Genomic DNA, 25,409 nt, shown 5'->3' with positions numbered 1-25,409 from the left:
ATATATATATAGATTGATTGATTGATTGATTGATTGATTGATTGATGATGATTTAATAACATGATTTCAATAACACACAGGGGTGTGGCTAAAGGTTTTGATTATAAAAGGAATTTTGAAAAATCCAAAAAACAAATCAGAATGAACATAATTTGGACCTGACGGAGAGGAACACTTAAGATCTCAGTGTTGCTCTTCAATGAGAGTCTCCATGATGACCTACCATCTCTGTTTCTGAGAGTTCTCACTCTGGGTCTGCTCAGCCTGGAGATGGGACCATGTGGCAGAACCAGTCTTCCTGTCAATGACAAGCTGTTCGGACAACTTCTCTCGAAGTCTGCGATGTAGGCATCTAACGCTGCTGAGGCTGAGTCATAGTCCTGCAAAATCAATCACTCACTTAATCAATGAATGAACATTAGGCATTTGTTTTTAGTAAGTCCAGCACCACCAAAATCTTTTTTTTTTTTTTTTTTTTTTACCAGCAGCTTTTCTAGAACTACGGTAATACAAAGAAAGCAAAACATGATGTCATCACTTTTAACATGAAACACTAAAATCATGAAGAAAGTAGAGGGGCACTCCGCTAAGGCCTATGTCAAACAACTGCACTTATTATAGCACTTATCAACCACTCAAAGTGCTTTACAATGGAAGCCACATTCACCCATTCACAGTCATACAGCACATTCCCCTATACATAAAGCACTTTCATACAAACAGTAGAAGCAGAGTGAACCTTGTCTCTGTATCTGAAAGAGGTGATGTGATCAGGCGGCCGCAGGCTGCTCCTCAGATGACCCGAGCTCGACAGCAGGGAGGTCACCGTAGACTCTGGAGACAGAGAGTCACCAACCAGGCCGCCGCACTCCATGCTGACAAACATAACAACAGCAAGTAAACTCTGAGGTTACACATCACTAATAGGGTGGTCTGCTGCTGGAGAGGAGTTTAACATGTCCACTGTGGAACTGTCTCTAAATTACATTCTAATTTCAATAGAAGGCTGTGCAAGCAGCATAAATACACTGCTCAAAAAAATAAAGGGAACACTTAATCATCACAGTATAACACACAGTATAAGTCAGTTAAACTTCAAGGATATCAATCTGTCCATTTAGGAGATTGTGAATCAGTATCACCTGCTTTGGTGCAAATGAAAGGGACAACAGGTGCAATGGAGAGGCAAAAGCAAGACAACCCAAAAAGGGAATGGTTTTACATGTTGTGGCCACAGACACTCTCTCCTAATCGTTCCTGACTGATTCTTCTCTAGTTTTGTGTTTTGCTAGTGTCCTTGTCTCTACTGGTAGCATGAGGTGGTACCTGCAGCCCAATCAGGTTCCACATGTAGTTCAGCTCCTCCAGGATGGCACATCCATACGTGTGGTCGCAAGAAGGTTTGCTGTGTCTCCCAGAACAGTCTCAAAAGGAGATACAAGGAGACCGGCTGTACACGAGGAGAGCTGGACAGGGCCGTAGAAGGGCATCAACCCAGCATTACCTGCTGCTTTGTGTGAGAAGGAACAGGAGGATCACTACCAGAGCCCTACACATGACCTCCAGCAGGCTCCTGGTGTGCATGTTTCTGACCAAACTGTCAGAAACGGACTCCATGAGGGTGGCATGAGGTCCCGAAGTCCTCTAGTGGGAACTGTGCTCACAGCCCAGCACTGTGCAGCTCGAATGGCATTCACCAGAATACACCAGAATTTGCAGGTCCGCCATTGGCGCTCCGTCCTCTTCAGAGATGAGAGCAGGTTCACACTGAGCATATGTGACAGGCGTGATAGAGTCTGGAGACGCTGTGGTGAATGTTATGCTGCCTGTAACATCATCCAGCATGAGCAGTTTAGTGGTCTTCAGTGATGGTCTGGGGAGGCATATCCTTGGAGGGTGGCACAGACCTCCATGTCACAGCCAGCGGTACCCTGACTGCTGTTAGGCACTGGGATGAAATCCTCAGAGTGATTATCAGACCCGACACTGGGGCAGTGGGCCCTTGGTTCCTCCTGGTGCAGGACAATGCCTGCCCTCATGTGGCCAGAGTGTGTAGGCAGTTCCTGGATGACGGAGGCACTGATGCCATTGACTGGCCCTCACCTTCCCCTGACCTAAATCCAATTGAGCACCTATAGGACATTATGTATCAGTGCATCTCACGCCGCCAAGTACTGCCACACACTGTCCAGGAGCTCAGTGATGCCCTGATCCAGGTCTGGGAGGCTGGGAGGAGATCCCCCAGGACACCATCCGCTGATTCATCAGGAGCATGCCCACACATTGTCGGGAGTGCATACAGGCACGCGGGGGCCATACACACTACTGAGTCACATTATGAGTTGCTGTAATAAAATTCACACAAGTTGGATCAGCCTGTGATTTCAATTTTCGGTGTGATTGTGAATCCAGCCCTCAATGGGCTATTGGTTTTGCTTTCCATTGACCAGTGTTGTCCTTTTGTTCTCAACAAATTATACCATGTAAATCAGTAAATATTTTCTTGATTCTTTACTTGAATAATTCGTTCATCAAGATCCCGTGTGTGATTTAAGTGTTCCCTTAATTTTTTGAGGAGTGTATAACTAACACAAGCGGTGAAGATCTTTTTCCTCATTTGCTTGTGTGTCACAATTGTGACCTATCAATTAATCTATGGCAGGGGGTCTCCAACATGTGGCTCATGAGCTAGGGTTAGGTTTGTTTACATCAGATATGCTCTAGGCCACATGCAATGATACCAGCTCTACATATAACATAACAGATATAAACTAAACTTCTCCAACTAACAGGAAATGTGTTGCCATGGACACAGTGAGTTAAACTGTGGCTTCAATTTGAGCCCTGTTTTTTAGCCCATGTTTGTTTACATTTTGAAAAATGAAGTGACGTGAATGATCTATTTTAAGTTCCTGTTTGTTATTTATGATTGATGTTCTGACAACTATCACTGATCACTGACTGAGGAGCTTATTCTTTCTCTGCTGTCTAATCAAATTCAAGGAGGTTTATTTGCAGTGGTGTTTTCATGTCTGTTCAGGTTTGACTAAATCATGACAGATTTTTGTCTGATGTGAGCTTCAGATGTTTTTGGATGTTGATATTTGATAACTTGTTAAATTATCTTCTTCGTCTAATATGGTTTGGAGATCAGTTTGTGTGTTTTGATACGATATCTGAATAAATGTAACCAGTAATATCAGACATGAGGAGCTCTCAGCTACTTTGATTTGGTTAAAGAATCTCTCAGATTAAAAAGGTTAGAAACAGCTTTTCTAGGGGGTCACAACTTTAAAATGTAAGCTATCACATGTGTTCCTACAAGTGACATTCCGATCAGGTCAGTGAGTCTGATGGAGCACAGAGTTCAATACAGCCAGGCAGCTACCAGTGAAGAGCATTTGTCAGATTTCCCCATCAGTGATTTGGATGATAGTGTTGTCTATCTAACCACCCCAAATTACATGTCCGTGTGTTTTCAAGTGATTTTTGTCAGTTTGTTTTGTCTTCTAAGAACGCCCTGACAGTATCGAGATAAAGTTATTTTAAAGTTACAAAGCTGACTGACGTTAGTTTGCTAATTCGGCTTTAGCCTTGCCAACAGGTAGCCACCCTGACCTGCCGTAGCTAACTTAACAACCAAAACACAAAGCAAGCAATACTGAAACAGGCCCAACAGACACAGTAATTAGTGCGTATTTAACGTTACGGTAGTTAGATACATATACAGTGTTTAAAAGACCTTTAACAATGTGCTGACACATATTCACAAAATCTTAAGTTAGTTAAACTCACCTCTGATGTTCAAATTCAACTTAGCAGCTCCACTAGGCTAAAAATACGACTCCGTATCCAAATGCTCCAAGTCACACCTGTGAAACTGTGTCGAATAAAAATAACACGCCAACATTTTTACTTCAAATGTCTCCTTGTGTGTTTCGTGTCCAGCTCCCTCTGTGCCGTTGTCTATGGTTCAAAACAGAACATTCAAAGCTCCCGGGTAAAGCTAGCTCAAAGTTAGCTGCTCTAGCATCAGTTCTGCTAAAGACGTTACGACCAAACACCATTCGAACATCTGACAGGAAAGTCTGTTCATGGTTATCAAAGGAGATACACCATGATATACACACGGCTGTTACAAAAAGCCTGAACGCAGTTTACCGACTTTTAGGATGTTCAGGAACATGGGCTCAACTCAACCGACCAACAGACTGTCGCCATGAACTAGCGCCCTCCACGGCCTGGTGTGGTAACTGTATGGGGCTGGAGCTGGTTATATGAGGGGATATCAAAAATAAAGTTGAAATTGCATTCAAATGCATTATATTTGGCGCATGTGACCCATGCCGAATGAAAGAAAGTAGGACTTTCTACTGGGTCAAAGTAAAAATCGGTGGTCAGATTATTTTATCAATTTGCATTTGTTGCAAAGCAGAAGCAGAGCAGAGCAAGCGGCAGCAACAGGAGCCCAGCTGCAGGGGGCAGCCTGTGCCATTTTCTCCCAGTCAACTTTATTAACATCACAGTAATGGTACATAGTACCATAGGAGAAAAATAAAAATAAAAATCAGAAATAAAATTGCACAATAAAACACATCTTCTTGACGTGTAAACGGTTGAAAGTGTGTGAACCGTTTGGAATAACCTGGTTTTCTGCATTAATTGGTCATAAAATCAGATAATTTATCTAATCTAATAATAAGTCACAATGTAGACAAACACAGTGCCACTAAGCTGATATGACACCAAGCAATTATAATATTTTGAGTTTTTATTGAACACACCCATTAAACAATCACAGTGCTGGTGAGAAACCTATATGAACCCTTGGATTTAATAACTGGTTGAAGCTCCTCTGAAACCGGCTCTTCACTAGCTGCTGATCAGAGCTGCTCAATGTTAAAGAGGAAGTTTGGACCATTCTTCCTATAGAGCTGCTTCAGTCAGACAGATTCTCAGGATGTCTGGTGTGAGCGGCTCTCTGAGCCAGCAAGCAGCTCTCTCTTATTAGAATTGATTCCAAATTAATATAATCTTATCAGATCAATCTTCAGCTTGTACTCAGTCTTCAGTTGTTTTGATATTCTTGTGTATGACAGAATAGACTAGTAAAATCCAATATAGCCCATCTCTCTATTCATGTTGAACCTACATAAACAGGCAAAGGAAATAAATACAAGACAGTCACTTCATTATTGATCATGGCTTCACATCTGCACAGATGTTATTTTAAGAATCTTCACATATCACCAAATATTTTTCTGTTAACACTTCAACAGTTAAATCACTAATATTCCTATTGTAGACTACAGCTATCATAGATTGTCTGCAGTCTGGGCTCAATGTAATACAAGCTGAATGTATTCAGCTCTTCAACACGTATTCCGTTCAGAGAATGAACAAAATCACAAAATCCGACTAATGACATATAAATCTCTCTAAACAAAAAATGAAAAAATTCTATAACATGTCTGTTGTTGAGGCAGCTGTTAGATCAGGTGAGAGCCAGTTGTTTCCCATCATGCCCTCAGGTCTTGGAGTCAGTGGAGAGCAAGTGTGCCGCCTGGTTCCTAAAACTACAGTAAACACTTAATCTTGTGAGGTTATCATTCATGTTTTCATGACGTCAGAGCGAGTCGGGATCAAGCACAGATGTATTATGGGATTATGGAAGAAGACAACAATCAAACTGGCTGCAGTGTGGGATGACCACCAGTTATCAATTCTGAGCAGGCCTGACTCATCTTGAACAAGCCTAATAACAGACAGTGTGGGACAGCTGGGACACATCTTTAGTTCCAGCGTTATTTCACAGAAACCATGTGAAAACTTTAGGGCAGACCTGGTGGGACAACCAAATGTTTTTCCAGGCTTCATGACTACTGCAGGCCCCTTTAACCCAGAGCCTGTGATGTCACTCAAACAGAGAGGTGTGAAGGAAAAAAATGAAGGAGTGATCACTCCCTTATTTTTTACTCCAAGTCCAGGCTACAGATACTATGGGCTCAAATTAGGGTCAAAAAGATTTTGACTTGGAAATTAATGTTCACAAATAATTCTAAAGTTTGTCGTCATAAATCAGCCTTTGTAAAAATGTAAAATAAACCTACATGAGAAATTCAAGTTTGTACATTTGTATAAAAGATTTGTATTTGTAAAAAAAAAAACTGTGGCTGTGTAGAGATAGGGAGTTTCTCCCATACAAAATTAAAAATTACACAGTTTATTTTGATTTAATCAAACGCAGACAAGGTAAGGCACAATTTAAAGTTTTGCACTCACCAGCCTGTAGTTCTGTTAATATCCTGCAGACAACGCCAATTTGTTACTGACCATCTGAGGTCTGCTGTTATCAGCTTTGTCTCCAGCCCTGTCACTGAAGAGATACAGCCAAGGTCGGTAAGATTTAGGGGCAGGCTTGCTTAAGGGCCTCACGTAAACTCTGTACCCTCTATACTAGTCATCCATGCATTCATCTCTGGAAAATTTTAAAAGTAAGATGAAAATATTATCTTAAATTAAAAGAATAAATAAAAATGTAAAAATGTAAATTATTTGCTTATTTATTAATCTATAGAACATTTTGGCTTAACTCAAATAATTTTTATTATTTGAATTGATATATTTTCTTCTGCTTGGCCAATTTTATAGAGGCCTAAATAGCCTATTTTATGGGCAGTTAAGACATGCAGGTCAAAGGGTTAGGGTTAGGGTAAGGCAAATAAGAATAAGGAAAACAATAATAAATAAACTAATTTATAAATAAGATATTTAGGTGAGGGAAGTTGAGAGCAAGTTTTCAAAAAAAAAAAACATAAACAACTGCAGTTACAGTTAGAATTTCAGACCTTCCTGTCTAAACAAAATTCATAACTATCTTACAATATCTGGCACTGATGAAATGACCAACATTAAAAGAAAAAAGGCTTCTCGCCCTCTCTCTCAGCTTCTGTATTTAGACTACAACTGAGTGATGCATCTTCCATAATAGACGATCTCTGAGGTTTTTTTTTTTTTTTTTTTTTTTTTTTTTTGTGCGTGTGTGTGTGCGTGTTTGTGAGTGAGTGTGTGTGAGCGTGTGCGTGTGTGCGTGTTTGTGTGTGCGATATCTCAGACGTCACAACCTGCCGTTGGTCGAGTTCAGCTCAGTTCAGTTGGGATCAGATGAGCCATTGGTTCCTCTCCGGAGGTGAACTAAACTAGATCCGGATGTAGAGGCGGCTTTAGCCCGCGTCATCCGAGCTCACGGTCTGAACCGGGACACTTTTCACATTTTATTCAACCCGGGACAACTGCTGCAACTGGCAGAGAGAGCCGGGGCGGAGGGGAGGAGGGAGAGCCGCCGTTAACGTAACATCCGTGACGTCGGTCCGCCCGGGCTGCCGCTCTGCTGGGTTTACCACCACGCTGTTTGTCAGGAAGGTTCCTCATCGTGTTTACGGAGTTATCGATTGATCCGATCGAGGCCTAATCGTGGGATCGATCATTGTGTGATGATGGAGAGGAAGAGGACGGACTGTCCCGCTCTGCCGCCCGGCTGGAAGAAAGAAGAAGTGATCAGGAAGTCCGGACTGAGCGCCGGGAAGAGCGATGTCTACTACTACAGGTACTCCGTCACACTCATCGATCAGTCACTGATCAGTCACACAGCAAACCGTTGATCGATCGGTCAGCCTGTGGTTATTGGTCCTACTCCTGAGTGACATCATCGCTCATCACTACTGCTGCTCATAGTTGATCAGGTGTTGAAGTGCCTCAGTTGAAGTTACAGTGTGGCGTCTGTGCTGCTGTGATCAGAGAGAGGCTGAGGGTCAACACGGTGTCAGGAAAACATCAGGATCATTATGTGACTTTAATAACAACCCTGCAATGTTCCTGTTGCACAGTGGCTCTGTGCTTGTCCACAAACAGTTAATTGACACTGACAATGTAAAAGTCAGTGTCAATTAACTGTATTGTATGTAATGTAAAATTCAGAGTGTGGTTTTATTTCTGTGTTCATTTATTGGCCAAAGACTGAGTGAAGCTGAGATGAAAACTGACACATGCCACTTCTGAGTGATATATCACTGCTGTCTGTATCTACTGGCATATGTCACTTATCAACAGTGTGCTGCTCATGACCACTGGCAGATCATATTTTCCCTAACATATATGACTGCTTTTAGATTCAAAAAACAACAACTTTATTATAGAGATTTTACACAAAATGTACAACTAGCACACATCCAGCGCCTTCACCTTGTCAAAGAGTTTGAAACCACATCCCACCTCTGAGAGGGAGTTGGCCGTTTTATCATGTGAACGCCCGCTGTCTTGTCTATTAGCTAACAAAGTCAAGGATTCAGTAGTAGCTTATATCAGGATGCATGCACCGCAATGAGATTACAACACATTTCCAAAAACAAGGTTACAAGGTTATAGGAGGGCAAACATCTCTTTGGGTAACACCCCTCTGTATGTCAGGTGTTTAGTATTTATAGTCAGCTTACAAACCTTTAGTTTACACTATGAAGGAAGTGACATGCAGTTATAAGGCCGATCCAAGTGTGTAATTATGTACAGGGTTTCTCAACAATTCAACTTCTCCTACAAGACATTTCATATTATTACAACACTGCTTTGACTACTATATCATCATTCATTATCCTGTGGTCCTCCACTAATGGCTGCCCACAGCTGGAGGTACAGCTGTTTACAAAGATATAAATAAACACCTACATCTCAGGTCTGGATTAAGAATGATCACAACCTGAAGTACGATATCAACACCTGTAGATATTTACACCGCATGACAGAAACAATACTGTCCTGAGCCAGCAGCAACAATCTCAACGCATTAGCCTACAGTGTGTAGCTGTATGACACACACACACACACACACACACACACATCATGCAGGATCACACATCCTGACGCAGAGATGCAATGATAAAATTACAATAGGGTCCTCGCACCAGTCGGTGCTTGGGCCCTAATAACCAAAGATTTGTCTATATGGACCTAATATTGCATTTTATATAGTTATATCAATGTGTTATACCATGTTATACTTTATATCAATAAAGTTTGATAAAGTCAGTCAATGATTGGCCTGTGAATGACTCAGCTACTCATGATGAAGACTACGATAAGGAAACGTCAGTACAAAATATAGTTAACACTGCAAGGTTATTACAAATTCATAAGTAAGTAAGTGTTTCCTTTTTTTTTTGTCTTTCTTGTATTTAAATAATTATATCCACTCACCATAGGGCAGAACGATTAATGGATATATAACTGAAATCACAATAAGGCCAAGTGCAGTATCCAAGTCACAGGAGCTGCAGTTTTTTGATAAAGGTAAAATATGTTACAACAACAGACCATAAATGAAGTGTTGTGTTGCTACAGACACGTCCCGGACTACAAATCATATCCTGCAGACGTAAAGTAACATGTTTGTTTGGTACAAGACCAACAAAAATCACCATTTTTACATTTTTATTCTGTGAAAGTGAAATTCAAAAGTGACCATTCACACTGGAACCGTGACTCATAATCTCAATATGTTGCTAGTTATGATTCATTGGAATACGTAAATAAAGAAATGATCAAGTAAATAAATAAATAAAAGGTGATCAAGCAGTTTCAGTTCAGTTTTATTCTTTTTGCACATTACATATGATTTCACCAAGAGGCCTGAGACTGTTGGTTTCTCTGCCTCAGTAACCATCACTGCAGTATGAAGGAGTTCAGCTTCTCCTTAAATCAGATCAGATTCATCTGTGAAGTTTCGCCTTCTGCTCTTTTCCTGGTTCTGTATCTTCACTCATCGCTGTTGTGTTAGATGGGAGAGGAAATGTTGTGGCTGTGACGCTCATGAGCTGGCGGCTGTTTTCAGGGGCTGCGTTCATGTCTTGTTGCTGAGTGATGGAGGCAGCTCTCACTCTAGCAGATTAACAGCTCAGAGTCAGAGACACATGCTGTCCTGGTCCAATCCTGGACTTCTAACATGAAGGAGATCCACATTTCAGAGCTGAGACTTTACTTTCAGTTTGCTTTATAACGTGACTCATCATCACTTCCAGTAAGGAAACCAGTCAGCAGGCCGACTTACTGGAATAGCAGCAACACCCTGCTGAGGCGTCTACTGGCTGCGTTTCTACAAACTCAACTGTGTCTCTGTTCAAAACCACAGAGTCCAGATTCACAGTTTCTCAGATATAGTCTTCACAAGATGAAACACAATATACATGCCACAGTCAGCCACACACACACACACACACACACACTCACACGCACACACACACACACATACACACACACACACACACACACTCGCGCGCACACACACACTCACACGCATGTGCGCGCACACACACACTCTCACACACACTCACACTCACACACTCACACATACACACACAGAGCCAGTGATCTTTGATTTGTAGCTGCTGACCTACATGTAAAACACAGCTGAATGACTGTGTGTCTTGTTCTTGTGTCTTTGTGAGGACCAGTCAAACTGTCAGAGCTTCAGAGGAGCTGAAGACATGTTGTCTGCTGCTCCCACTGCTGCAGGTTAAAGCTTGAATTTAGGCTTCAGGTTAGAATTAGACTTAAGTCAAGGTTAGGCGCTTGGCGATGTATTATTCCCCCACAAGTATAGCAGTACAAATGTGTGTGTGTGTGTGTGTGTGTGTGTGTGTGTGTGTAAGTGTGTGTGTGTGTGTTTAAGTGTGTGTGTTAGTTCAGAGCAGTGAATGAGGAAGTGTGTGACAGTTGCTGCTGGTGTCAGATGTGATGTCATAGCTGACTGATTTTCTCAGAGAACAGAGAACACCAAACGATGGCGAGTTTAAAACCATGGGAGTTTGAAATTGGCAAGTGGGACTAGTAACTTTCTGTTGCCCGGCAACTGTTCAGCAGCGAAGACAGTCCACTCATGTGACAGCAAGGAGTGTTAGAGTTCAGCTCTGAGACCAAAGGCAATTGGTTTGAAATTGAATTTATAGCAGTTGTGAGTCTTGCTTATGTCCACTGCTATTGGTTGATGCACAATGCATGCTGGGATACTTGTCTAGCCTAAGGTGACACAAGTCAATGCCATAAAGTGGGTGGGGCAACAGCACTACTGGGTGTTTGGACTGTATTTGAACACAAGTGCAGACAGCTTGCATGCTGTCTCCAGGTCCTGTGGGTGGGAGGTGTTTCCATGGTAACGCCATGAGACAAGTGAACATGGTAGCTGTAAAGTGTTGATCAATATATAGAATATATTTTACCAAAATGCTCAATATATGTTGGAGTTTTCCGTATGCTGGTGCAGTGCACTACAACTAATATCATCTCATTTATTTTGGTCTAATTTATTTCAATTTATTATCTTTTTATACTGAATATATGTTTAGTAGTTTTCAGTAAGTTGTGGAAGTACACTAATGAACTACAACAATTGTTTTATATTATATATTTAATTGTATATCTGTAGATATCATATATTATTTATTATTTTATTTATTTATCACACTTTTTAAAAAAATGTTCAGTTAATGCGTGGTGTGTCCAAAGTCAATTAGTAATTGTGTTAAATAATCCTGATCTCAATATTGATGAAAATGATCTTGATTATGATTTTTGCCGTAATGGAGCAGCCCTACACTAAGTGATGAACAGATGTCAGGCAGCCATGTTTGTTCCTTCGGTCTGGCTGCTGTTTCAGCTTCACTGGATTCTCATTATATAGTTTGCTGGTTACTAGATAAAGCACATACATCACTGTTAGACATGTATAATGACTGTAGTTTGTTTGGACTCTCAGTGTTTGGAGCCTCTGTGACATCATCACTGTAATATTACGACTCCAAAGTCAAATTCTCTTGTTCTGTCCCATATTCATGAAATGTCCACTTAAGTTCCGGTCAGTCACTGCGTCAGTTAATATATTTCGATTGCCCGACAATTAAAAATATATCAATGGTCTAACTCTCTTCCTTTCAACCTTCAGTCCTTCAGGGAAGAAGTTCAGGAGTAAGCCTCAGTTGTCCCGTTACCTAGGAAACACAGTGGATTTGGGATGTTTCGACTTCCGGACGGGGAAGATGATGCCTGGGAAACTGCAGAAAAACAAACAGAGGCTTCGACACGACCCGCTCAGCCTGGCCAAGGTAACAATGACGGATCACACCTGTGAGGGAGGGGCTGCGGCTGTGCCGTGGTCATGTTGTGTGTTATCGGATTATCAGATTAACACGGCTCTTCCTGCAGCAGGTTGACAGTTCAGCAGGTCAGTTGACAAACATTCACTACAGAGGAGGAGAGTCACAATGTGGCTGAGCGCTCTGTCCACAAACCAGAGCTGTAGGACTCACTACAGTCTCAAGAGTTTTTACTGTTATCTCAGACTGTGTCAGCCCTGTTGGTTTGACACAGACTTGTCCAGGTCTTGTCAGTGTTTTCACATGGATTGTCTCATGAACACTCTGATTTGTCCTATGGGTGTTTTGATTCAGACTTGTCCCTGTGTCCTGGGTGTCCTTGGTCCAGTGGATGTTTTGATCTGGTCTTATTAGTATCTTGACTCACACTTGTCTGGGTGTTGTGGGTGTTTACTTGAACTTGTCTTGGTCTTGTGAGTCCCATGATCTTGATTGATGCCACTCTGAGTCTTAACACTCTGTTACGACCCACTTAAGAAAATGTCCAGGGGAACACAGGGAGTAATGTGAGGTTCACAAGGTGACTCTAACAAACCACAACAACAAAGAAAAGAAAAAGGTGTTTGAGACACAGGAATTATCGCATGGACCGGTGTTTATTATAGTAACACATAAAGCAACAAATAACCAACATAAGATTGCAGGAAGCAAGAAACGTTGGGGTCTCCAAGGCTAAAATAACAAACAAAACTCCCCATGCCACCTAGGAAATAAAACAAATAGACAATCTCTAACCTCCCTGAATGTCCACAAAACGGGAGAAAAACAGGATAAAAGGAGGCAGAGACCCCTGCAAAGCTTCCTCTGCATTGATAAAGTTGTTTGCACAACAGAAACACTTGGGAGACACAGTCAGTCTGCAAGGACAAGAAAGACAACAACCACAGAAGCAACACAACAGTCTCATAGGCAGCTTGGTGGCCAAAGGGCCTGGAACTCCAGTTGTGGGAGGCTGATATAGATGTCCACTGATGAGGAAGTGACGAACATGCATGATAGACCTGCAACGCACATCACAACATCAGTGGACGTAACACATTCACAAAAAAGAGACGAGCCTTGAGGACATTTTGAGTTGGACCTGTCTTGTCAGGGTTGGGATTCAGACTTGTCTGCATCTCATGGGTTTTTTGACTCCGACTTAGTGTGTCTTGGTCTTTTGGGTGTTTGGATTGTGACTAACCTCAAACTTGTGGACATCTGACTCTGAATTGCCCTGTGGGTGTTTTGACTCCGACTTGTCTCAGACTTGTCCCTGTGTCGTGGATGTTCTTGGTCGAGTGGATGTTTTGACTTAGACCTATCTTTGTCTTGCAGGTGTTTTGACACGGTCTTATGAGTGTTTTGACATGTACTTGTCTCAGTCTTGTCTTGTCCTGGTCTCGAGGTTTTTTTCTGTGTTTAGACTCAGTCTTGATCTCGGGAATTTTGTCTCTCGGTCTACTGGATGTTTTGACTCATACTGGTCTTGGTTTGGTGGCCGTTCAGTTCACACTGGTCTGTGTCTCCTGGGTGTCTTCACTCAGACTCGGCCTGCTCTTGTCAGGGTTTGTCTTAACACTCACAAATCACAGACAAGTCTTGTGGGCATTTGGACTTGGACTTGTCCTGTGGGTGTTTTGAGTCAGTCTTGTAATGGATGTCACATCATTGGTTCAGACGACAGTAAACAGTGTTTGTTTTGAAGATCAGTCCACAACTCTTTAATTAGCTGCATCCCATTTAGTGTTTCCAGCTGCGTTTTCCTCACATGGCTCAACAAACCTCACTGTGAGTAGACTGGACTCATTAACATGTTCAGGCATCCGTCTAATTAAATTTGGATGATCATCCAACCTGGGTCAGCTGACACACACACACACACACACACACACACACACACACACACACACACACACACACACACACACAGGAACAACCCTGACTCACAGAGGATAAATCGTCAATATTTTTACTGGTAAGTTGACTGAAAACAATACTAACAGTCACTAACAAATTCCAGTAGCATCAGTACTGTTGCTATGGTTACAAGCAATTTAATATACCCTGAGCTCTAACCAGAACTGTAGTTACCCTGCTGACCAGATGTGTTTGAGCCGTCCACTTGTATCATTTTAACAGATGCCTGACACAAACCAGGATTTTCCGCTGTCATGGTGTAAGCTACGCTAACGGACGGACTGCTATAATAAGCTCCGCCCACACAGATCAGACTGCTCTGTGTGTGTATGCGTGTGAGCGTGTGTCGGGTGAAGTATGTGTGCTTGCATGCCTCTGCACACGTACGCATGTGTGTGTGTGTGTGTGTGTGTGTGTTGTTTTGTTTGTGAGCTGCAGTCTTTGTGCCAGAGATAACAGCAGCATGGACCCCTCCCACACAGCAGACACGTCTCAGTGTTTCTTTAAGTGAAAACACACAAACACTAGAGCTAGGGGAAAGATCATTCGGTCATTCAAATGTACAGGTTCACCCTCTGGAACAGGAAGGAAATCGGAGCTTGTATGTTACCAAGCGTAAAAAGGTAGAAAGTTTCAGAGTGACCCTCTTAGGACCCTCTATTCAAGTGTCCCAGTGAGTCCTGCCAGTGTGACAGGGAGGCAGCATGAACAACACCAGGACCCTAAAACTAGAAGGAGCAAACGTCTACCTCAGCAGGAGAGGTCGACTGGATGGAGCACACGTCTACCTCAGCAGACAAAGTGATTTACAGTTTAGGCCATGCAAGGCGGTCGCCTGCTCAGCAGCAGCAACCTGGGGTTCATTGTCCTGCCCCAGGACACTTGGACATATGGACAGGAGTAGCCAGGGATTGAACCACAAGCCCTTTGGTTAATGTACAATCTGCTCTGCCTCCTACCTGCTGAGCCACAAGTTGAATTTATAAGCAATCAAACACACCCTTAGTCAAATGAACACAATGAGGTGTGTGCTTATAAATAATTTCTGCAAAACACTATAAAACACTGTTGATTATAACCTGTATAATTAGATGATTTATAAACAGAGTATAAATGCAGATGTAAATCATTATTAAAGCCAGTGGAAATGGCTCATGTGCATCTGACCGGTGAAGTCCAACTGTAGTTTGACGGATCAGTTCACAGTTTTTACTAAACATACAGATGATTGTCAAACAGTTTATTTAAACATAGAGCATACAGCATACAAGCATAGCAGCTTAACAGATGAGCCAGCTGCGCTTCATCAGAAATGATGCTGCTTCAGATGAAAGATCAGAGGAATTTCCTCTTTAGGTTATTTGCATGTATAACCTGCATTAGTTAAACTACCGCATTTCAAATGTTAGCTACTTTTTTAAAGTCCATATAGTCTAAAGGTCTCTGTCCATGTGTTGTTTGATTATATATCAGGTCTAGGTTCTATATTAATACTGTGAAAGTATCAAAGCCTCAGTCCACAGAGAAATGCACACAGCCTGAATTCAGAACCTGAGCCTTAAAACCAGCCGTCAGGACTTCTGGAACAACAAAGCAGTGACCACTTTCAGCCACGCCCCCGAGCCCCGCCCACCAGCACCCACCAGCACCCACCATCCAACCTTGCAGGCTTTGCTTTCCTGAGTGTTTACCTGAAATCTGCTATTTTTTATTGGATCACTCAGAAAACAGTCAGCCAATCAGAAGAGAGGAGGCTTTGAGCAGAGATGAGAGATTGAGATGGTTTTTGGTTCCTGAAACCACAAATATCTCTTCTCATGGAACACTTCAAATAAAACAGTTTGCACAACAACAATAGTCTGCAACTGTCTACCTATGTTACCATAATTACTGCTTATCAGCTGAAGAGTGTGGTTAAACAGCAGTGTCACACTTCTTTTGGTGAGTCGTCATTCTGCTGAAAGTCAGAGTAGGAAGCTTCTTAAATGACTTTCAGTCCTGCTCTGACAGAGGACTGCTTTTTGCCCTGGTTTAAAGGAATAATGCAACATTTTGTTATGTTTATTTACTGACATGAGAAGACTGGTACATACAAATACAAGATTCAATTGATACATAAGAATCATCTTATTTTACTCACAGCAAGAAAGTGAAGAAGTGTTCCCAAAATGTTGCATTGTTCCTTAAACTTTCAGTGTGACTCCTCTGAGGGTTTCTGAGATGACTGATAACTGCAGGCCTGTGTGTGTGTGTGTGTGTGTGTGTGTGTGTGTGTGTGTGTGTGTGTGTGTGTGTGTGTGTGTGTGTGTCGGGACCTGTTCTGGTATAAACACTGATCTTGTTGGGACCAGTTGTCCTCATGGGGACCAAATCCTGGTCCTAATGAGGCAAAACATCATTTCTGCGATGCGACTGATTTTTTTATCAGAGAACAACAAACTTGAAAACAGCCAGGGGAGTTTGAAATTGGCAAGTGGGACTAGTAACTGTTCATGTGCTGCATGCAACTCTGCATCATGCTGCTGCTCTTCACACATCATTACTTTGGTGTATGAACACACACACACACACACACACACACACACACACACACACACACACGTTTCCTGTTGTTGTCTGTGAAACCTCAGCTTACAGTTAACCCTTTAAAGTCAACTGACACACACAAACACAGGTTACAGGTTTATTATGGTAAAACAGACCATGAAGGAGGGAAGGAACAAGGAAAAGAACACAGGAAGGAAGGAGTTAGGAAGAAAGGAGACATGTCTCCGACACTTAGTCTCTGTCTCTTCCAGGGAGGAAAACCAGACCTGAACACAGCTCTGCCAATCAGACAAACAGCGTCCATCTTCAAACAGCCTGTTACCAAGGTTACAAGTCATCCTGGCAACAAGGTGAAGACAGACCTGCAGAGAGCAACCGAGCAGCCCAGACAGGTGAGAGTCTCTCACACACACACACACACACACACACACACACTACTAGTGTCGCCATGGTGAGGACGAGGTCAGGCTGTTGCACAAGAGATGGCTGATTGGAATAAACCAGGTTGTCATGGTGACTGCAGCCACTAGAGGATGCTGAGGCATCATGGGAAAAGCATGACACACACAGGAGCTGTGTCTGAAATCTCTCCCCGTTTACTAAGTGATGCACTATAGTTACTATACTAAAGTACGAACAGGCAGAGAAAAAGAAACTGGAGAGAGGGATCAAAGATGAAAGAGGGGGGGTGAAGGAGGAAGAGGAAAGGAGACAAAACAAAAGAGAGTTATTGTTTTATTTTTTGATATCTTTATGATTTTTAAGTTTTCTTGAATGATAGTTGATCATATTAAGATGTAGTCTCTGTCTGACCTCTGTCTGACCCTAGACTCTGTCTTATTGTGCTTTATTAAAACTATTAACTATAAAAAATACTCTAAAAATGTACTTAGTCTGTTCAAGCTGGCTATTTTAAACTACTTTATATACTGCTCTATAGTTTAATCTATAATAATGCTCCATATTCTATTATAATGCTGATCATACGTTTTGTGTAATGACCAGTAACAAACTGTCCAACAAACAACTAACAAGTCCAGGTTTCCCTCAGATAAAGTACAAGTACTGAAAAACTGTAGTGTGAAGTGAAGTGTAATACTGAACAATGTACAATGCTATTTTCCACCATTGATTTTAAGGAGTTTGGTAACTGACATGGACACAATCATTTACATTAGTTTAACCCTAACCCAATGAAAAGTAACTAGCTTCTTTCAATCAACACTTGTACTTAACTGGAATATATTCATTTTATGTTACTTTACATTTCTACTCTGCTACATTTGCAGATCAAGATTTTAAATACAAAATATATCAACTGATGAAATATGATGCATTACACATATTATACCAGACAGCAGAACATAAAGTAGCTCTGATTCCACCAGCTACAACATTAAAACTCCTTAGAGTTTAGACCATTACAACATAATTCATCTGTAACAATGAGATGAGCCAATCTTGAGACTGAATATTCTTACACCCGCAGCAACAAGTTTGTGATGCACAATCGTCACTATTATGTCTCCTCTTATTTTGTGGTCAAAAGCAGCTGCCTTCTTTGCCTAATGGTGAAGTCCTCCCCTGCTTTTATCCACAATCCATATTTTGTCTGTTTTTGCATCTTGCATTAACAAACAAATGAGCAACAGTCCAGTTCACTGAGGGCAACACATACTGAATACCACACAGATCAGAGGGAGAGGGTGTGTTACTAATGACCCCTGCTGGAGGACGAGACACAGCCTGGTGCACTTAAAGTCTTTGAGACTGTGTGGAGTGGACTGTGACATGTTCATGTTTAAAAATCCACACTGAGAACTTCCATCTTTGAAAAGCTAGTAAGTGGACCATTGAGTTGATGTTATTTTGTCACATATAGTGTGCATTTTCAGTTTGAAAAGATCATTGCAGATTGAATATTTAATATGTTCAAACAGTAGTTTGAATTTCTCCTCATTATGTCTTGTATAGTCTTTTTTGGCAAAACTATATTCGAATGGTATTTCCATAAAGTGAAGTTGAATTACAGAGAGAGAGAGAGAGACTGTATATTCTGATCCATCCTGCCAACCAGCTGTGTGTGTGAATGTGTGTGTGAGGGTCTCGTAATGGCTGCAGAGCTGCCACACTCTCCACCCTCTGTTTTACGCACATAGACAGAAAGTGGACTGTAAGTTGGTCTGACAAGCTGCTCAGATAGAGACTGAGGCTGGTAAATGAGATACGAAGTATATGACACCTATTATATGGAGAACCACGGGTCACAGGAAAAGTAGTAAAGCATTTCCATAATTTCATATTTTAATAAGCATTAAAAATAGGAATTGTAGAAAGAATTTATGCATTTTAAAATGGGAATACATTCCTGGATTCCCTCTTTAATTTCCTTTTTCCAACTGATTTTCCTTTTCCTTTTAGCTAATCGATTAGCATAGTCATTTAGCTTCTCCTGTTAGCCTTTCTGTGACAGTCTGGACCTTCAGTGCTGGTAAAACCCTCTGGATTTGATAAGACTGGTTAGCTCTCCAACCAAACAGAGAGCTTGTTACATCTCATGGACAATTGGGATTGTGTAACCTGGTTTTACCAGCACTGAAGGTTCAGAGTGTTAAGTATTTTTACTTTGTTAATTACTTAACTGTTTTCAGAAGAATCACTGTAGTGGGTTGCCTTTAACACTGATCAGGTCATCTCTCTCTCTCTCTGTCTGTCTGCAGCTGTTCTGGGAGAAGAGGTTGAAAGGTCTCCGGTCGTCAGACGTCACAGAGGAAGTCCTGAGGACCATGGACCTGCCCAAAGGGCTGCAGAGTAAGTCTCCAGTATGACCCTGGATTCTCACCATGCTCCAGTCCTGACCTCTGACCTCAGACCTCTTTGTCAGCAGGTGTGGGCCCAGACTCCAGCGATGACACTCTCCTGTCAGCCATCGCCAGCGCTCTGCATATGAGCTCTTCTCCAATCACAGGACAGACGTCTGTGGCTGCTGAGAAGAACCCGGCCATCTGGCTGAACACGTCCCAGCCGCTCTGCAAGGCCTTCACCGTCACTGACGAACATATCCGGTGAGAAACACAGGCTGAAGGTTTCCTTTTCCCATAGTTACTATTTCTACTGTTTTATTTGGACAGTAACTGTTTTAACACTGTATTCATTGGGGAGTGATTTGCATTTTATAAAGAAAAGAAGAATGTGTCTCTGCTCCTGACTCAGGGCTGAAGACATGTCCAGCTGTTTGTTAAGTATCTTGGGACATTTTGCTGTTTATGTCAATTAATTGGAATGAATGTTACTTTACTCCACCAGCCAGCAGGAGGAGCTGTAGACTGTAACAGCTGAAACCATTTAACCTTCAGCTCTGAGTACTAATTAAAACCAAGGGTTGTCAAACTATGAGGCTCAGCTTTCCACTGGGGAGTGGAAGAGTTGTATGGAGAGAGTGAAGGTAGATTTCCATGTGTTGTTTGATTATAAAGCAGGTCTAGGTTCTATATTAATACTGTGTATCAAAGCCTCAGTCCACAGAGAAATGCACGTTTTCACAAACTGAGCCTTAAAACCAGCCATCAGGACTTCTGGAACTTTGTGATGTCACAACAAAAGCAGTCACTGCCCTCAGCCATGCCCCAAGCCCCGCCCACCTGGACCCACCATCCAGTCTTGCAGGATTTGGTTTTTTCTGAATGCTTACTTGAAATCTCCTTTAAATTTATTGGATCACTCAGAAAACAGTCAGCCAATCAGAGCCTCCTCTCTTCTGATTGGCTCACTGAACTGTTGTTTCTAGAGCTCCAGAGAGAAGCCTGAGAGAGGAGATGTAAAACTGCACTGAGATGGTTTTTGGATCAACACTTCAAATAAAACACAGAAGAAGATGAAAATATGGAGCTTTTAAAACTTTAGTGTCCAATCATTGTAATTTAAATCAAAATTTGTGTCAAATCTGAACAGGCATTATTTTAGATTGAGTATAACATACGCTTTCTGACATAAACACAAACACGAATTTCTATTTGTGTCCATATCCTGAGTTTTCCTCAGTATCACAGTAATCCAGTGATAGTATACATCCATGATACACTGCAGACAGGAACTGATTCTAGCTTATATGACATTTCTAATGGTGCCACTTTGCCAAAATGTCAATAAATATAGGTTAAATAAACAGGAACAAGCTATTAACCCAGCCCACAGCATAACTCACTCATGATGGTGGTGATGGTGGTGATGGTGATGAAGGTGGTGATGGTGGTGATGGTGATGATGATGAAGGTGTTGATGGTGGTGGTGATGGTGTTGATGGTGATGATGGTGATGATGGTGGTGATGGTGGTGATGGTGTTGATGGTGATGATGGTGATGATGGTGGTGATGGTGGTGATGGTGTTGATGGTGATGATGGTGATGATGGTGGTGATGGTGGTGATGGTGGTGATGGTGATGATGGTGTTGATGGTGATGATGGTGATGATGGTGATGATGGTGGGGGTGTTTAGGTGATCAGTTGTCTGGAGTTTGTTTGGGGAGGGTCACAGCTTTGAACAGTGATGACACTGGATGTGCACTCATGTTAGATAAGGTGGCTCCAGCTGCTGCCCATTTGTCCTTTTCTGCTTATGTGCTCCTCCAGACCAGAATAATGCCAAATCATTAATATATACCCACACTTCAACTCTTAGTTTTGCCCATGCTGTGGCAATTTTTAAGATGCTGCCGAGTTGAAACTTTAGCAACTCTGAGTACAGCACACACCTGAACACTCACACAGCTGTAACAAACAATAAACAAGATCCTGTCATTCAGTCACCTATAGATAGATAGATAGATAGATAGATAGATAGATAGATAGATAGATAGATACTTTATTTATCCCCAAGGGGAAATTCATGCAAGCTTTAGCTATTTTAGTTTTTCTCAGTTGCTTTGATGCAGTTCTCACATCAGAAATGTCGTCCTCACTAGTCTTAATGCAGGTGTCAGCACAGTTCATGCATTTCTGCATGCAGAACTCTCTAAAACTTGTTCACGTCAAACGTCATACAATTCAACATTGTCACCAGAGCTTCAAGACTTAGACTACAAATGTTTTGATGTTTTGATAAAAACCTGACTGACTTTAGAAAAAGAGAACTGCATTGGTGTTTACTGTGCTGTGTACATTTCAAGCCCTCTCAACAGATCACTGTCCTGTCACTTCACAACACTGTATGAACATGTATACACAAGCCTGTGGAAAACAGAAGAGCTTTAGATTTAGAACATTGTAGTATAATGAGAAACGTGTTTGGCATTTGATGCAAATACTTGATTTTTAGATGTGTTTATGATATTTTGAATGCAGTGTTTGCTTTGCAGTAGATTTGTGGCACTTTGTATTTTGTGAGCAAGTTTTGGATTTGTGTGCAGAGTTTTGAAAACATGAGGCCTAGTTTAGAAAATGAGTGAAAGCAAGTGAAAAAACTGTATCTGTAAATTCACAGAATATAACTGCTGTAACTGAGGAAAGCAAAATGATAAACATGGAACTATGCATCGGCAAATAGACAAAGAGAAATAAGAAATCATACTTAGAACATCGATTATAGTACGTGTGTGTGTGTGTGTGTGTGTGTGTGTGTGTGTGTGAGAGAGAGACTATCCTTGCTCTTTCATACATATTTGAAGAAAGTTTAAAGTGATCTGATTGAAAACACTGATGCTGCAGGACGGTATCAAAGTGAGTGAGAGGTCTGTCGTTCTATCTGACGGAGGAACAAACTGTTTCCATGAGTTGTCAGAGTCAGATGAGAAATGCATCAACACAATGAGAAAACATCTTTAGTAGTGAATTATGTGTGGATACAAAGGAGGCTTGTATTAATACAATATGAAATGCTAATGTGTCTGAGAACAGCATTAAGAGAGGTGAGAATGATGTTTCTGATGTGAGAACTGCATCAAAGCCATTGAGAAAAACTGTAAAATCCCAGTATGACAACAAAAACAGCTTATTTTGTAACACAACTGCAGATAGAAGGGTAACACCTTACCTTCTGAATAGCAGAGGCCTGTATTACGAAGCAGGATCTGAGGTTATCAAGGTAACTTCAGCTTTAACTCTGGGTTGTCAGTCTCTACGAAGGTGGTTCACTTGTTACCGGGCTAGTTCACCATGGTAACCTAACTAACTGAACTCCTAACCTTCTCCGGAGCAGGTTAACTTCAGAAGATCAGATCAAAACCTGTCAACAGCCAAACTACTGACCAATCAGATCACTGGAAAAAAAAGAGTCATCATTCCTACAGGATCCTGACAGGGAGTTTACAATGAAGTGATCAATAATAAAGCTCAAGAGATATTTTTATTCATTGGTAGAATTGTTATGCTCTTCCAGACAAAACAGAGATTTACCACAGTGAATAAATACATCATAACTATTATAGCTTAATACAGCTGGACAAAGATTCTTAAATCATTAATTTATTCATGGTCGTGATGATGCTGTGCTTGTAGCATGATAGGAAAACCAAGAGCTGTTAACCAGCTTCATAGTACAGGTTATCTAGTGAAGCCAGATAACCAAAGGATATCCTGGGCATGCTGAACCTGCTTTGTAGTGCATGCCTCAGGTGCCAGCTACAGTATGTTGCTAACTCCAGTTAACAGTTAGCACATGTTTCCATTCAAAGGTGGTTGTTAAGGCGGTTAAAAAGCTAATTGTTGTGGTTAACCAAGGTTAACGTACTTGTCATTACATGTGATGAGACGTGTCATATCACAGAAACATGTCAGACATGTATAATGCCGTTTCTTCTCACTCCGCCCTCTGATAAAACCTAAAGCGAGTGAATCCAGCTCAGCACAGATCGGAGAAAAGCAGATGACTGATGCCTGCTCGGTGGTGGGAGTAATCAGCTGTAGGGACAGATGAGGATGAGAGGGTGATGAGAGAAGAGACAGACTATGAGAGATGAAGAGTAATGAAGCATGAAGGAGGAGGAGGAGGAGGAGGAGGAGGAGGATGAAGCAGGCCCCACTTCAGTCATGCTGAGAAATTTATACCAAACGTGATTCAAGACATCTCTGGGTAGCAGCTGGAAGAGAATCAGTCTTCACCTCAAAATGATCATCATTTGCACAAATATCCAGTCCACCTGTTAAACAGACTCACCTGGTGTTGTGTTACAATACAGGCACGTTAGCACAATAGCTACAGGTCACAATTACCTACATCAACTATTCAGCTTTTACAGCAGTTTCTTTTGTCCAGGCCGTCTCTGATTTCACATATTGGAAAGAAGGAATGAAGAAAAATGATCACCAATTGAAACTTAATTATGCATGATGATGATGCAAACTGCAGTGGCGGGCTTTGAGGCGGATTCTCGGTAAGAGGCATGACTGCAAAGTGCTGCTGCAGGACGTCACGGTACAGTACACTGGCTGGCTGCTTTCCCCAAATGTCCGAAATCGTCGCAGCAGATTTACAAATATACGTTACTCCTATAAATGGGCCAAAAATTGTGAGTCTATCCAGTTACATTCTCACCTGACAAAATGTTCAGTACGCAGGTAGGTAGCTGAGTAAGCAGTTCTGAACACAGCCTGGGTCTATTCCTTGGCGTGTTCTAGACTTACTAAATCACCCAAGATGTTTGATGTACTTGTAATAAATCTTTTCAGGCTTTTCAAAAAATTTCAGACAGCGTGTTTCGTTTGTACTCCATTCACCAAAATGCATTTGCTTGTTGTTGCCTGTTGTCGCACTTAAATATGATGCCACTGGCACACAAACTTGAAGATCAAGTTGCAACTTGCTGTAGATAAATAATCCATCACAGTCATCATTTAGTCAGAATTAGTTTCTTATGGCTTAAGTCAAAGTCTCATGTGTTACTTTTTGTTTTTCCGGATTTACAGCTTCTGAGTTCAATGAGAAGGCTGATGATATTCTATTCTACTGTGTCTGTAGCTTTCAAGTCCAAATTTCTAGGTTTTTCCCATATCTATCTATCTATCTATCTATCTATCTACCTATCTATCTATCTACCTATCTATCTATCTACCTATCTATCTATCTATCTATCTATCTATCTATCTATCTATCTATCTATCTATCTACCTACCTATCTATCTATCTACCTATCTATCTATCTACCTATCTATCTATCTATCTATCTACCTATCTATCTATCTATCTATCTATCTATCTATCTATCTATCTATCTATCTATTGGTGCAAAAACAAGTTCGGCTCATCAATGCAACAAGGACTGAGACAAAGACCAAATGTGAACAAACAGAAATGAGAGAAAACGAGAGAGAGGGCAGAGAGAGAGATACAGAGGCATTGAACAATTTGGCAACCAATGGCTGTGATTTGGATTGGCTAGTGTTACAGGGGGGTTATTGTATATTATTTATTGATTGGGGGAATGCACAGTGAAAAAGAGTGGCTTTGGTATCATCAACAATCATTTTCAGCCATATTCCTAGTTGCTGTTGCTACAGTTGCTCCTCTCTTCAGCTCTGGCAAACCAATGCATTGTTGATGAACCAGCACCACAGACACTGTGACACGTGAACTCTGGTAGACTGTGAAATACAGAGAGGTTTACCTGGTGCTGGGCTTAATCAGCAGTGTGTCAACTCATTTTAACAGACGTTCATTTATATGTAAAGTCCCACACTCCAGCATTAAACTTAAATTTACTAGAGTTGATGTTGTGTTTCCACAAAGGTCAAAGGAAAGTGAACTTTGCTGTCTGATAACCCCCCCCCCC

General features: G+C 41.5%; 2 protein-coding genes across 3 annotated transcripts in view; one reads left to right on the top strand and one right to left on the bottom strand.

Annotated features, from left to right (window-relative positions):
* cunh18orf54 (chromosome unknown C18orf54 homolog) overlaps window positions 1–4,246 on the bottom strand; it is a 17,535-nt gene extending 13,289 nt beyond the window's left edge. Inside the window, exons 1-3 of the mRNA XM_023397856.2 lie at window positions 3,796–4,246; window positions 740–875; window positions 224–380 (exon numbers count right to left, since the gene is read on the bottom strand). Coding sequence (XP_023253624.1) covers window positions 224–380; window positions 740–874 — 292 coding nt within the window. The 5' untranslated portion in view covers window position 875; window positions 3,796–4,246. The remainder of the gene's footprint in view (window positions 1–223; window positions 381–739; window positions 876–3,795) is intronic.
* Window positions 4,247–7,110: 2,864 nt separating this feature from the next.
* The window catches only part of mbd2 (methyl-CpG binding domain protein 2), a 32,248-nt gene continuing 13,949 nt past the window's right edge, over window positions 7,111–25,409 (top strand). Inside the window, exons 1-5 of one of the 2 annotated variants that reach the window (XM_023397884.2) lie at window positions 7,111–7,606; window positions 11,990–12,149; window positions 16,898–17,038; window positions 19,367–19,457; window positions 19,534–19,711. In XM_023397884.2, the coding sequence (XP_023253652.1) occupies window positions 7,494–7,606; window positions 11,990–12,149; window positions 16,898–17,038; window positions 19,367–19,457; window positions 19,534–19,711 (683 nt within the window). In that variant the 5' untranslated portion in view covers window positions 7,111–7,493. The remainder of the gene's footprint in view (window positions 7,607–11,989; window positions 12,150–16,897; window positions 17,039–19,366; window positions 19,458–19,533; window positions 19,712–25,409) is intronic. The other variant, XM_023397883.2, reaches the window with a different exon arrangement.

Source organism: Seriola lalandi, unplaced genomic scaffold (genome assembly GCF_002814215.2).
Source record: "Seriola lalandi dorsalis isolate HSWRI2012SDOR001 ecotype SW California unplaced genomic scaffold, Sedor1 jcf7180002054939, whole genome shotgun sequence".
Taxonomy (NCBI): domain Eukaryota; kingdom Metazoa; phylum Chordata; class Actinopteri; order Carangiformes; family Carangidae; genus Seriola; species Seriola lalandi.
The sequence above is the reverse complement of the archived record's forward strand: the minus strand, read 5'-3'. Positions and strand labels throughout refer to the sequence as shown.